This window comes from Styela clava, chromosome 7, assembly GCF_964204865.1.
Source record: "Styela clava chromosome 7, kaStyClav1.hap1.2, whole genome shotgun sequence".
Lineage (NCBI taxonomy): Eukaryota > Metazoa > Chordata > Ascidiacea > Stolidobranchia > Styelidae > Styela > Styela clava.
In genome coordinates, this window is record NC_135256.1 from 14,081,052 (window position 1) to 14,096,211 (window position 15,160).

Genomic DNA, 15,160 nt, shown 5'->3' on the forward strand with positions numbered 1-15,160 from the left:
GCCTGCGAAAATTCAAAAAACGCTTTTCTAGGCAGTGAAAATCGCAAAATTTCGTGTGCCTCTGGCACACATTATGTTTGGTCGGCGTTTAGAAACATATCGTCACTAATTGAGGGCGGGATTTGCCTGATTATCCATTACTTTAAATTGCCGTCGAATACCGCGGTTTGCAACGGTATATAAGAGTGGTGAGGATTTTATTTTGTCGACGCAACCGCAGGATAAATTGAAGACAATTAAATTAATAAGAGCAAGACATTTTAAATATGCCCGTGTCGGTCACGAATTCATCACTTTGCACAACAGAAAAATATATATTCGTTGTTATATTATTTGTTGTAAAAGTCGACTCTTTAAACAGGTGGCATAATCGCGGCGATGAATATGTATTTTTAATTTACTGCTAAACTTTATATATATATTTATTGTATGAAATGAATTATTCTCTACACAGGATTTTATATAATTATTTGAGATTTTTCTAACGGCGATAACGAGTTGGCAAGATTGCAAAAATACATATTAAAATTAAACACATCAGGCAGTTCATCTCGTACTTTTAGGTCACAGATTGCCGTGGACCGAATAGTAATGTTTTTTTTTGACGTAAGAAGAAGCAACCGCGAGTTACGTTGCACACATTAAATTAATATATAAAGATATTTTAGAATCTCGTAGTTGTCATGGATTGAATACTTTACGCAACAGAATGATCATTATACGCTGACAAGACGGCTCTTTTAACGAGTGCAGAATCGCGGTGGATGTTACACGCGGCAATAGGAATTTCCGATTTCGAAAATCCTGGCTGCGCGCTGGCAGTGGTGGTCATCTATGCTCTACTAATTAATTTCTAACTCCAAACACAACAATATGTTACACATAATAACAATATGGTTCACATAAATTTATATACAAATATACTGGTAGGTAGTAGAATACTCTAGGCTTAAATATTAGAATTTTTAAAGGCATGATGGATTTTCGATTGTTGCTTGTTTCAGTTGCCTATATTGCCAATAAATTTTATTACTCTCAGAAAATATACACAATTATCTGAATACAAGTAGTATTTTTGTCAATAGACTCGAATATTATCGTAATATCATGGTACCAATGATAGAAAGCGTCAGACAACTCCTTGGCTATCTTTTCATATGGTCATTTGTACAAAGTGAATAATTTTAATAAACTGACTGTCACAAGTTGCTATTATTTTTTATTATTAGCTATAAACTATCAATTACTTTGTGTACATATAGTGTTGGTCTGTGGCTTCATTCTGATATTTCTATTGAAGCTTATTTCCTAATTTACTGGGTTTTAATCAACTAAAACAATAATGTGTTATTTTCGATTTTAGAATGTATTCGGAATTCCAGATTCGAAAACATTATTTTAGAATGTATTCGGAATAGTTTAGTATTCGGAAATGGCCATCCCTGTGTGTAGCTCATATAACATAACAATCTAAGTTCAGTTTCATTTGTCGACTCAATTTTAATAACTAAATATATTCAAAAATATATGATTGTTTTATGCATAACTAAGTTTATCTTAAATTTCTTTATGTAAGACATCGATGAGTGCGAAACTGGCAACAATACTTGCAATGAAACTAACCAAAAATGTAAGAATACCGAAGGATCCTATGAATGCGTATGCAAGGATGGGCGAGAACTGATTGATGGAATTTGCAAAGGTTGGATTTGTTTATATGCTAACTGTAGTTGAACTCATATTAGAATTTGAATAAGTTTTTTTGTAATATCAAGATATCGACGAGTGTAACACTGGCAATCATACATGTAATGGAACTATTGAAGAATGCAAGAATATGGAAGGATCATACAAGTGTGTTTGCAAAGTCGGATTTGAATCTGTAAATGGAGAATGCACAGGTATGCTTTAAAAATTGCACTAAATTAGTAATTTTTTCACACAGTCAGGTCATTAATGCTATGCAGTTATCAGAAACTTGTTTACTTCTGCCCCCATTGTTGGCACTTGGCTTTGAGCCTTTGATAAAGTTTAATGATCTCATTTGTGATCTTTACTTGAGTTTTGATACATTTTGGAGTAGATATATCCATCTTCTGTAGGATGTCAATTTAGGATTTATCACCACAATTCGCGATTGCTTCATTACAATGTATTTATAATTTAACTCAAAGATATTGATGAATGTGAATCTGGCAACCACAGTTGTGGCGGAGATAATCAGGCATGTAAAAACACACATGGATCTCATGAATGTGAATGTGCAGTAGGAACCGAATTGGCGGATGGAGTTTGCACAGGTTAGCACTACGTTTTTTGCTTAGTATCGTATAATGTTTTATCAATGATTCATTATAAATGAGTTACTTTGTGATTCAAGATGTTACGCCCTGTGGAATTTATAAATGTCATGACAAGGCCTTATGTAATGTGCAAGAATCATGCCAATGTCCGGATGGTGTGTTTGGTGATGGGATCACATGGTGTACAGATTACAATGAGTGCTCTGATAAAACTACCGAATCATTTGGAGTTAATGGCGTCTCTCGGGCTAACATTGAAACCAATCACACTGAATGTGGTAGCTCATGCTATGCAACATATAATGGATCTGAAATTCAAGTTTTTGCTTCCAATTGTGACGGAAATGCAACATGTTATAATACATTTGGAGGATTTAATTGTACATGCAAAGAAGGTTTCAGTGGAAATGGTATAACATGCACTTACATCGATCTTTGTAAAAATGTATCATGCCCAAAATTCTCAACATGCTATGCAAACACGACTTCCTACAACTGCACATGCGATGAAGGGTACGCCGGCACAGAGTGTTTAAAAATCACGCCTTGCTACCCCAGTGAGCCATGCAAATTTGATGAGGAATGCATCATTGATGGTAATAGCCATATATGTAAATGTCATACTGGATATGAAAAGACTTCCAGTGGTTGCCAGAACATAGACGAATGCAATGTAGGAAATATTTCATGTGTTGTCAACTCAACATGTCATGACACAAATGGATCGTATGAGTGTGTTTGCGGAAACGGCCAAGAAATGATGGATGGATTCTGCAAAGGTTTCAAAGTTTTTAGCATCTGAAGGCTGGAGCGTAGAAGCTATTTATCTAATGTTACATTTGATAAGGCCGCATCAATAGCTAATTATAACCTCATCTGTTTCGCAAAGCATGATATTGCTGATTTTTCATTTTTTTATCTTGACATAATAGGCTAAAATAAAAGAAGTTTTATTTAAAGAAGATTATAATTATCATCTGTGAGTGAGATATTCTAAAGTTTCAGCTTTTATTTTGCAGGAAAGGGTAAAATAGATTATATACCCATTAGCAGTATTATCCCTGACATGAAGTCAATCATACAGAAAATAGAACATATTAAATTGCTGTGCAGTTTTCACAAAAATTCTGGCATCAACACATTTAACCTTGAAGCCTAGTTTTAAATAGCAACAATTCAATTTTATATTTGTATATTGTTCTACTGTTAGCCTTACTTACCATAAATATTAATTACCGGTAATAACCAATATTAGTTTAGGAAGTATGCTGCCATATCGGTTACTCAAAGGATGATAACAAGCTAAACATTAATTAAAAATATTTGATTCATGGATGAAATGCTTTATTTTCTATAAGAAGGTTTATTTTGTAACTTTTATCCAAGTGCACTCACTCTACTTGATGGTGTAGTAATTAACATGCAAATCGTTCCATTTTTGTAGTTCGGAAACGAAAACCCGTGCATTGCATGCCTGTGATTATATTATGTGCAAAATCGAAAATATTCCCAGGGAACATGAAAAAAAAAATGCTAAGAATACTTGTTTGAAGATTCAAATATTTGGTTCTTGTAACCTGTTTCGGTGTTTCATTATTAGTTTTTTCCTGCATCTAACAACTGAAAGCAGAATAAAGGTTACATTCATAATTCGAAGGGTAAACAATAAACCCCACATGCTGCGTTAAAGCTATGCTTGTTGCTAGGTGTATCTGATAGTTTTGAAATTCAAAAAAAGAAAAAAGGAATAAAATTTGTTCTGGAATGTACTTTATTGTGTGTTTTGCATTATTTTTTCATTTGCGATTTAATGTTTTTAGACATTTAAAATGTCAAATTTTTTTGTTTTATTGCATCTTGTGATCAATGCATCTTTTATTTGTACTCATCTGGCAGCTTCTATGAATTAAACTTAATTATGGGGTTATTTAACCCAGAAAGACTGTGCTAGTTGCCCTGAAATACCATTTTTTCAATCTTATTATGTTGACCATAACAAATTTTGTTTTTTTGCGAGCAGGTTTTATGTATTTCCCTGCTATTTTCATAATTAAATCATATTCTAATTCTTGTTCGCAGATATTGATGAATGTAAAACTGGAATTCATGAATGTGGAAATTTTTCAATTTGTAAAAATGAGCCTAATGGATATAGTTGTTCATGTATGTGCGGATATACTGACCTTGGTGGTAATGAAAGACCAGGATCTGACTGCGGTAAAGTTATATCAATATTATCAACTTAGAAACATTATATCAGTGTATAAGTTTATTTATACTATAGGAAGCATAAGTAACAGATATCTGTATTAAGATATCATAATATAATAACCTTAAGATTGATATTTATTCTGTAATTGCCACATGGTAAAATAATGTTACAGATATTTACTCAATTCAAAACTCATTATTGACCTGGCTAGAATTTGGTTTAGATAAACCAAGATAAAGTCAAGTGTGAGTCAAAGTGAAATAGGTGATTCAAAATGTCAAATTGACAATTCAAATACAGTTACAATTTTGTTGTATCATAGGTAAACATTTATTTGTACTGGTAATTCATTTTTTATAGATTTTGATGAATGCGTTCATGGAACAACGCCTTGCACACATGGATGTGTCAACACCAGGGGTGGCTACGAATGTATATGTGATGACCAATTTCAACTGGAAGATGATGGATATACCTGCACACGTGAGAATTATTATTTTTAATTTGTACTAATTTTTGTCCTCATATGCTGCCACTTATAGCGTCAATAGTGTGGCTACGTAAATCGAAGTTTTAATACAATTCTTTGTTCTTTTCACTTTCATCGAGAATATGCCTCTGTTTTAGCGATCAACCTGTAGTTAGAGCTACAAGACACCACTAAATTGCTACCATGCTACTACAATCTGAAATATACATTGAATCAACATGCAGAACCAGACACAAATAACAGAATTCACAATAATTCTTTGTTTATATTCATGAAATATGTGCATGTCTGAATCAACTTACAAAGATACATCTATAAATAAGGTTGCTAACAGTGGATTAATGTCTCGTAGAAAAGAAAGTCAAGTCAACACTGACAGTGACATACAAAATGAAAATCCAAAACTTGTTATATTATTATGTCATTTTTTATTACACAAAACGAGAAAATTTCATTGCATGGAGTTTCAAAGAAATGCATTATGATATTGTAATGTCATAAATATTAGTTATTATAATCTATTCAATCTAGAAAATTTTGCTATTTTTCAGCTCTTGAACCATGTAGTTTCAATTGGTGCCCTGCTGAATCTACTTGTCATAATGATGGTGATAATTGTCGTTGTGATAAGGGATACATCAATCTTGCATGGAATTTCTGTTTGAAACCATGGGCTTGTCCATCAGATAATGGATGTGAACATGTGAGTTTTTTTTTATTTTGTTGGTTAAGGAGTATTTCTTAAACTGAAAACTTCAATCAAAGTATGAAACTCAATATTTCATTTGTCTTTAGGGATGTGATGTTGATTTGTCTGATAGGTCACAAAATTGCTTCTGCAATCCAGGATACACAACATCTTCTTGGTCACCGTAAGTTATATAAAAAATATGTTGGATATGTTTTAAGATTTTGCTCAATGTGAAGAGTTGCATTTCCAGGTTGTGTTTTAACTATTTATGTAAGTCTGATCATAGCAAGGTTCCACACACTCAACTTAGAGTGAGGAAGAGTACTGTTTGAAGAATTACAAATCACCAATGATGTGCTAAACGTTTTACAGAGATGTTAGTAAATAGTGGTTACACAAGACTTCAAAATTGACCGGGTTGTTAGGGTAACAGTTAGGTGGGGTTTCAACATTGTGGTTAGATATGGTTCAAAAAAATTCCTTCAGCAAACAAATACTTATTGACAACTTGTGAGTGTGGGATTAAACTATAGGTTATACTCATGTTGAAGAGATACTCTTACAATGATCGATACTTTGGATAAAATAGTTTATTTTTACTCAGGATGGTGTTATATTTGAATTATTAGGCTTTTTTGGGGTTCAGAATATGATCAATCAATTTCAGGTTCCAAATCTCTCACATGGGGTATGTAATATTTTGCAAAATAAGAAATACTGATAAAACTAGTGTTTCCACATAGCCATTCTTTATTTCTAAGTGGCCCTTAGCTGTACAGAATCTTGGCGCTGTCAAACCTGATTTATGCATCACATAGTTGATGAAGTCAGACTACTCTTATTTTTCTTTCAGCTTGGTAGTAAGTTTTCTATTTTCTGTTCTAGTAAATGCTGTGTACCGGAAGTGTGCGATGAAAACACATGTAATGGTCATGGAAATTGCACTTATAACAATGATGGCATGATATCATGTGAATGTGATTATGGATTTAAAGGAGACCGGTGTGAAACAGGTAATTATCTTCAATTTGAGAAAAAAAATGTTAGACAATGTCATGCTTATTAAAACTAGATGTGGTTTATTGATATTTCATTGTTATTAAGATGCGGCTTAGACATCTACTTTATCAGAATAGGTTGTCATAGGTGTATAAAGATAACAGTTACCCAATCTTGTTCATGTATCCATTTGGTTATTCATATATTAATATGACAACATACCATATGTGATCTGGGATTAGGCATGTCAGTAAAATGCAATGAAGTTATTACTTTTTTTGTATATGTTTTTTGGGGGCTCCCGAAGTATGCGAACCAAGATGGCATCGGACGACATCGGAATGTAACATATGTACTAGGTTAGGGTTAGGCCATAATTTTAGGTATGAATACTACGGGAGGCTCTTGGCTAGTCTTCGAACTGATAATAGGACTAAAATAAGGAAAATTGGAAAAAAATTATCGCCTAACCCTAACCTGTTACCCATGTTACGTTCCGATGTCCGCCATCTTGGTTCGCATACTTCGGGAGCCCCGTTTTTTGTTTGTCCTAATATCAGCATAGACCAAATTTGTCTTGAAATATAAACCACACAAAGAGCAAATCTCAAAAAATTTAACCTGTATTGTGTAATTCTCGAACATAGAAAACATACAATATCTTGGAAATTCGTTTTGCATATATCGATATTATTTCTGAATTATTGAAGGTCTTATTATTATTTTTAGCATTCTCTTGCTCTGATTCTGAAGTGGACTGTGGAATGGGAATTTGTGATGATTTGTCTGAAGGGGGATATACATGCTCATGTTACACAGGATACACAGGAACAATGACATGTGTGGTGAGGATTTTGCTTTACGGTTTTGTCTACTAAGATGCCATTTCAAAAAAGAATATCTGAATTAACGAATTATTTCATTAATATTAAAAGGACATTGATGAATGTGCCGATGACGCATTCTGCCCCAATGAAGGTCAAGAATGTACAAATTTCAGTCCATTTTATCAATGCGATTGTGCCGAAGGATACAGATATCCAGATGACTTGAATGAACCACAAGATGGCTCTGTTTGTTACGGTGTGTGCTTTTTTCAATTTTTCTTCATGTTCATCTAATCTGTAGACAAGCAGCTATCAATCTGTTTAGAATAGTTTTTTAGTTTCTGTTTATTTATTACACCCTTATGGGTATGTATTTCTATTCCAACATGTTCTTTGTCATCTAGATGAGATAGTTTGAATAGAGTTTGTTCATCATGGAAAATAATGTTCCCAATGTCTAACTCTAACTGCCTTTTCTAATCGAGTCTAGTTTGGAACTAATCTAAATATCCATAAGCGAAGAAACTCTGTTCAAAATCTGGGTTTTATCATGGCAATGAAACAATGGCTTATAGTAGGTGATATAGTGCAACAATTTTGTTTATGTTACTGAATCTCATCCCTTTATGATGCTTCTAAATCTTACACATAATATTATTGTTCCAAAACAATATGATAAAAAAACATATACCAGCAATAATGAATATTCACAATGCAAGTATCAAAGTATTTATTAATATTTTTCATTTTTCATTCACAATGCAAGTATCAAAGTCTTTATTAATATTTTTCATTTTTCCAGAAATCACCCTTCTACCATACGAAGACAGTCTCATCTTCTCAGAAGTAAACCCTGAGCGTTCAACTGATATTGTTTTATACAGAGGAATGTTTGATACTGATATGAGATTTCAAGATAAAGGATATACAAGGTTTGATATACTTTGATACAATTAGTCATATACTTTTAACAAGACAAATAGAAATCTTTTATTTTGGTGAATTGTGGCATTGAAATTGAAAAGTTCTTCATTCGTCTTGATTAAACTATACAAGTTTGCTGCGATCTAGTTTGAATTGAGCAAACTAGTATTCTATAAAATTCAATACTGTACAAGTTATCAGCACAGGCACCTTCACGCCAACAAAAGTCATTAATGATTTGCGATTGATTCTTCAAGTCTTGTACATGATTGAAATCTTGGGTCGGGCAGGTATCAAGCCTTAAATAGTCAATTACAGTAGATTATGAATCATAACAGATAACAAACATATAAAAATATTGTAAACAACACATAATACAATATAATATATAGTTGAAATGACTAAAACAACTATTTTTCATAGATACTATGTAATGAGCAATGGCGCTATCGTTCTTGAAAGAGGTTTAGTACAAGATGAAAGGATTTATACATTAAATATGAATGGAGGAAATTTCAGCGCATTACCAAATGGAAACGGCATAGATCATGTTCTAATCGCACCTTTCTTAGCTGATTATGATCCAAGATCTCTTGAATCTGAACTTTATGTTGAACAGTACACTTGGAATTCCGGTAGGATATTACAGTTTTTCAATTTTCATAAACCTCAAGAAAAAGGAAAATTGGAATTGTCCTATGTAAAAAGTTTCAATAAAGTAAATCAATGGCATCTATGATATTTATTATTGCCTTTCTATTTTGTACATGATGTTAAAATATCCAACAGAAATGGGGATTGTATTTTTTAAATGTAATTTGATTAATTTGGTAGATTCCTCAATAACTTTGATCTGTATGGAAACACTGGAATCGATTGAAAATGTTAGCAATAATATTTTTAAAAAAATTTGGTTTTTTACAGTTGTGCTTTGTAATTCATTTTAAAGGATTGAATGTGGATTCGGTGACACTGAACAAAGTCACGAATCTTGTCAAAGAATACTTTCCTGGAAACACAACTAAAGATTTCGACGCAGCTGAGGTTCTAGTTGTTACATGGGGAAGAATGGTGGCAAGGGTCGGTGTGTTTCCACAAGCCACAGAAGAGGTAAAAGTAACTGTTATAATTTTTCTGATTCGTGTATGGCGCATTTGTAGATAGAAACTTGCCAAAATTAAGCGGGTGGCACAATGGGCTTATGGTGAAAACGTTAGTCTTAAATGTATTGTCATCGCAGGCTACTCCTTTCAAGTCTGAATCCCATGCGCTCCACCTCATCTAGGGTGTAATATACAAGAAAGAAGCTTTGTAAAAAAACGTATTAGATTTGTTTATGTATACTTTGTATTGCAAGGATTTTTTTTTGTATCACCATTCCTTTATGCATAATATTGTTCTATCATTTTCTTGGCTATTATGTACATAGTCGAAAATTGTAAACAATAAGATTTAGCCTAGCATTTTAGTCAGATAATTATCTGTGCACCCGTAAATGATATAGGACTCCAAAGGCAGATGCATGGATGTGAAATGTTATTGATGATCCACTGCAATATTTTTGGCCCCAGTTGCTGCAAATTTTCGGTCATACGGCCTTCGCTTGGTCGGTTTGTAAGCGACCGGTTATCCGGGTCTAAAAAGTTATCATTCGAGACGAGAGATATCTGGTGCAAATAAGCAGCAAAGTTATCTCGATTTATTACTTACACTGGTTGGCAATCCTTTATTACGTTAATAAGAAGTAACATTAAACTTTTCATGTGCAGCTCAAGAATATATCTCAAAAGAATTTGGTAGGTGGTTCACATGTAGTGTGTTATTGTCCTATAGCCCTCACAATCTTATTTACATTGTAGATAGCACATTTCATACTCATTATGAAAAAATTCGCTCAAAACATAACACATTCATTATTTATTCAGGATATTTTGTCATTTCTTCAAATATATTTTGCATCGTTAAGCCATTGATATATCTTAAGCATTTGTAGATGTATCTTAACAGGATTATTTGCCCCCATGTATTTTCTTCATTGGGAAATCAAATAATAAACGATAAAATGGCTTGCAACCTGGAGTATGGGTTAAGCTGTTGGCAGTTCATTTCATGCATCGAAAACCAAATTGAAATTTTGCTCATATTTGATTTTACCTTAATATATAAATAGTTTTCACCTGTGTGTGAACTTATTGTACGTAGTCGTTACATTCACAAGCATCAAACATTTAATATTGAATCCACTATCCATCATTCTTCACAATAAACAAGCAGATTTAGAAGTACATCCTCTGCATTATAGTCATCATATACATTTTCTTGATTTTGTTATAGTTGATTGTACTCCATATCCAATTTTCTAATGAGTTTTACACCAATTTGATGTTTTAATGTCGCTATCACTGAATAAAAGAATATGTTACCCATATTATTGCACTTCAATAGTTTGAATAAATATCAGAAATCTTGCCAATTCATCTAAAAAAGGAATGATAAGAAGCGGAGAGGTTTCTTTTTTCATTTACACTCCTCATCTTCTTTCCTACTTCTCATTATCTCTCCTTCATTTTCCTTTTTGTCACATGGACGACTTGTCTCATTTGAGAAGCTATTTTGCTTTGTTTTTGGACCACAACTGTTTGCATTTTTATACACCTTAATTTTGTTGAAACACCCTGATATATTTTGCCAATTTACGTTCAAATTCACATGTTCTAGCAATATTTTATACAGTTCCTTATTAACGGTGATTTTTTGTTGCGCTTGGGTGACATGTAGGATGACACGTTCCAACTTGTTCTTGTCACGGATGGATCAAAAACGTATTCATTATTCAACTATCAAATTGAATCAATGGATGCCCAACATGGCCAACGGCTCACAGATTCAGAACCAATGATTGGATTTGCATCAACTGATGGATATGCTTTCAAACAAGACATACCAAACCCACGAAGACCTGACCAAGCTAATAATACAGGTATGCCACAAAAGAAGAATCATATCTGGTGCAAGGCTCTGTATCTTTGCATCAGGATTTTAAATAAACTTTCATTCGACTTAGGAATGACTGATTTCCAGATGGAGAAAACTAGCCCCCCAAACTCTGATGACATTGCAGGTTAAAATATTGGGTTCAAATCCCCTTCCCTCCACCTCACCCAGGGTGTAAACAAATGGGGAAAGCAATGCAGAAAATGGAAAGATTCCAGTTTTGTGAAGCCTTGTTCCGAGCCGAGTTAAATTTAACAATTTACGAAGACCCATGAAAATGTGTTGTACATTATGTGATCAAATATCTTGCCTTTTTGCAGACTTTCAATTAAGAATAATTGAGGGGATTAAAATGTTCAATAATCATGGTTCATAATCATTCTATGACCTCTTTTCAGGAAAAGTTGCTCGATTTGCCTACAGACTTGATGTTGAATCAGATGACACAGAAATTAATGTAGTCAAGTATTGTAAAGATTGGTTCAACAGACAACCAGAATTAGAAAGTAGTCGAGTGAGTATTTCAATATTTTACTATACTTTGTTTTTATTTCCTCTGAGCTTTGGGCGACCTGATTATTTACTTTAAATTTTGCTGTTCGTTGTAATTAAAGAAAACACTTTTTTATTCCATCACGTAGGTCACCTCCATCAGGCTTATCCAGCAAATTGGGTGCTCAGCTAAGTACCAGTACTAATGCACGACCTTTAAATTTCAGCTGCACTCTTGTCTGTTTATATGTCGTTTTATATTCAAAATAATGTTAATAAGCGTATATAGATATGAAACTTTGGCATCTATGATTGATTAGCTCCGAAGATTTTTGTACAGATTTGAATTTTTTATATCAACATGTCCTAAATGTATTGTAAATACTGAGAATTTTTTTCTTATACTTTTGTCAGATCTGTCCTCCAACTATACTTCAAGTCATATATGATTTATCATGGACTTATTTACCTCATCATAAAAACAGATACTTCAGGCAAAATGAGATTAAATTGAGTGGTACTGTTAACAATTCTGTGCTTGCAGAAATGAACAATTTTGCAGGTATGTGAGTATTTTATATTTAAATTATGTTCAAAACAAGATCAACTGATCTCACTTTAAAGTTGATATATTACCAATATAAAGAATACAGACTCAACATGGAAGACTTTCAAACTTGTATTTCCGATTTATATGCAGATAGATTTATCAGATCATCATGAATAATATACTAGAAACATATCAAATACTTCAATATGATAAGGGAAATAAGCTAATATAAGTTTCTGTAAATCACGAATTGTTTTACTCAAGTTCAACTTGAGTCATGAATTCCTAGATTCAAAAATATATTGTTAATACTATATACCACTGCATAAAATGTTTTTTTGCTGGATTATTAACTTGTTTTTGTTTTCAGGTGAATTATGCGTGAGACCACAAAAAGCGGCTTCGGACGGATCTGGACAGATTTGCTGTTATGCTCAATTTCCTGGGGTAAATTTGTAAAAAATAAACTAGTATGCATGCTAATGAAAAAGTTGCAAATAATCAAATCAACTGGGACATAATGTTTTTTTTATACATCGTAGACGTTGAGATATACAGACATGAGGTTTTTCAAAGAAATTTATTTATATTTCCAACACAAACTTTCATACTTTCAGCATTTCTAGATATTAACCCCCATATTTATTATTTATATGCTTGTGAATGAATCGAAGTACACATGATCGAAGTACGCTGGTCAGTGGTCATGATCATTCAGCTGTAACTGATAATATCATTGATCATGCTCAACCATCTAGGAAAACACAATTGGCCAGAAATATATTAAAAAGACAATTAACACATGGAGCCTTATGACTGAATTAAATAACAAATTTATTATATAATTTCAGTCTTTACTCGAAGGAGGATACAATAGAGTTCCGTCTTTACGTGGTGGCCAGGTTGTTAGATATTTGATTACTGATCCCACAGATGAAGAATTGGCTATTAATCATTTGGGTGTGTTATTTTTATTTATTTTAATCATATCTTATCGCGTGTCATTTGAACCATTTGTATTCTTAATCTATATTGCATTAATAACTTTTTAAACAATTCTTATTCAATATTCTTATCAAGGGTTTTAAAAACCTTGACACACTGAAAAGTTCGACACACTTAAGCACACCCTACCCAATATATCATTCTCCATGTGGTACTGTGCCTTTGATCTTTAATCTCAAAAAGTCAAGATAATAAAGTCCAAATGCATTAACAAAGTTAGAAATTGTGTGACAATCATTCACAAATTAACACTAACTTGGAATTTTTTGACTTTTTGTAATATACTTTTCATAAAAAATCCTATCTTTTACACAATTGCTTGAATTTCAGGAGTTATAATTGGAGTAAGGACTGTTAGTATCATGTAAAACAAAACCCAAATTCTAAAATGACAAACCAACATGTTAAATTATAAGTTTACAAGCATTTCACACAAAATATTAGTGTCTTTCTGAATAATAAATTTTTTTTTCATTTCCATACAGTGGAAGATGTCCGCCCAAGGCAAATCTGCTGTGAAGAAGCAGATCTATGTAGTTTATATAAGGCTAAACGCCCAAGCACAACACTTGAGGGATCGGTAACAGATGATAATAGTATAGGTGAGCAATTACAGCTTTGGCAAATGTAGAAATATTGTCTGTGGTAACATTCAAAGTCAAATTGTATTAACGCATGTTCATTTTCCATTTTTAGACGTAATACTAATTCCTGTTCTTATTCTTCATGAAAAAAACTATATTGTCGAGAGTTTAATTGAATTATGGTATAAATTTCAGAAAAAATAACCAACTTATATCCAGTTTACTTTACATTACTTTTCATCTATATTTTACAGCGAAAACAGTGGGAGACCCAACTTTGGGCACTGTTGATGGCAACAGCTATCCATTCTCTGGGCTTGGCGAATATATATTTGTAACTGGGCCGGACATCATAGTACAAGTATGAATATTAAGCATTTATATTATGTGGCTTTTAAAGAATAAAGTCTACTAATTTATTAAATTAGATCTCGAAAATGTAATCTTGCTTATTCAATTTCAGGGCAGACTTATTCAATCTACTGATGGGGCTGGAAATCTTGTTGATGGAACCTATCTGAATGTGATTGCAACACAGAGTCCATCTCTTGGTAAAACATTTACTATGTTTCCATCCCTTCAAATTGATCTTAATTTACCTGATTTATTTTACTTTGACAACAAAAAATTTAATATTTATTTCTATCCATAGGATCACCGAAAATTGAAATAAAACTGGTGAAAAATGGAAGCGATTCAGACATACAAAATATGACAGTGAAGGTTAATGGAACAAGACTCTCTGACACAGAGAAGACATCACTGACAAGTGGTAAACACTCTATATTCTCAAATAGAAATGGGCTGATCTGATGAAAAAATGCGATTTAAAATTAATTGGGTGAAGGGAATTCTTAAGATAGAGATCGTGTTTTCATATTCAACTCGGGAAAAGAGAAAACCTGATAGATTGGCTCAATTATACTTCAAACTACAACCTATCGTCCAGTGTGAATAGTCGACCAGTTTATTGTTAGAGATGCTTGTATTCATTTTGGAGGAAGCCATAACCGACCAGTGACTACAAGGCCCATCCTTTGCATATAATTATCACCATCAGAAATTGATGACATGTTTAATGTGCAATCT

At 32.8% G+C, this 15,160-nt stretch overlaps 2 protein-coding genes across 38 annotated transcripts in view; both read left to right on the forward strand.

Annotated features, from left to right (window-relative positions):
• Nucleotides 1-15,160, forward strand: part of LOC120328603 (uncharacterized) — a 69,453-nt gene that overhangs the window by 29,799 nt on the left and 24,494 nt on the right. For 36 of the 37 annotated variants that reach the window (XM_078114267.1, XM_078114268.1, XM_078114304.1 and 33 more), the window contains 23 exons: nt 1,577-1,702; nt 1,776-1,901; nt 2,175-2,300; nt 4,383-4,520; nt 4,876-4,998; nt 5,557-5,708; nt 5,801-5,877; nt 6,582-6,709; nt 7,425-7,540; nt 7,631-7,778; nt 8,325-8,454; nt 8,870-9,081; nt 9,396-9,556; nt 10,216-10,242; nt 11,225-11,426; nt 11,839-11,954; nt 12,347-12,494; nt 12,853-12,929; nt 13,334-13,442; nt 13,973-14,089; nt 14,326-14,432; nt 14,535-14,622; nt 14,724-14,843. In XM_078114267.1, coding sequence (XP_077970393.1) covers nt 1,577-1,702; nt 1,776-1,901; nt 2,175-2,300; nt 4,383-4,520; nt 4,876-4,998; nt 5,557-5,708; nt 5,801-5,877; nt 6,582-6,709; nt 7,425-7,540; nt 7,631-7,778; nt 8,325-8,454; nt 8,870-9,081; nt 9,396-9,556; nt 10,216-10,242; nt 11,225-11,426; nt 11,839-11,954; nt 12,347-12,494; nt 12,853-12,929; nt 13,334-13,442; nt 13,973-14,089; nt 14,326-14,432; nt 14,535-14,622; nt 14,724-14,843 — 2,874 coding nt within the window. The remainder of the gene's footprint in view (nt 1-1,576; nt 1,703-1,775; nt 1,902-2,174; nt 2,301-4,382; nt 4,521-4,875; nt 4,999-5,556; nt 5,709-5,800; nt 5,878-6,581; nt 6,710-7,424; nt 7,541-7,630; nt 7,779-8,324; nt 8,455-8,869; nt 9,082-9,395; nt 9,557-10,215; nt 10,243-11,224; nt 11,427-11,838; nt 11,955-12,346; nt 12,495-12,852; nt 12,930-13,333; nt 13,443-13,972; nt 14,090-14,325; nt 14,433-14,534; nt 14,623-14,723; nt 14,844-15,160) is intronic. The other variant, XM_078114270.1, reaches the window with a different exon arrangement.
• LOC144425075 (uncharacterized) lies at nt 2,359-4,316 on the forward strand. Its single transcript, XM_078114340.1, has one exon. It carries the CDS (start codon nt 2,359-2,361, stop codon nt 3,103-3,105), a length of 747 nt encoding a protein of 248 aa, XP_077970466.1. The 3' UTR covers nt 3,106-4,316.

Coding starts and splice junctions, on each gene's coding strand:
- LOC144425075 (XM_078114340.1), top strand. CDS start 2,359: ATGAGTTACTTTGTGATTCAAGATGTTACGCCCTGTGGAATTTATAAA.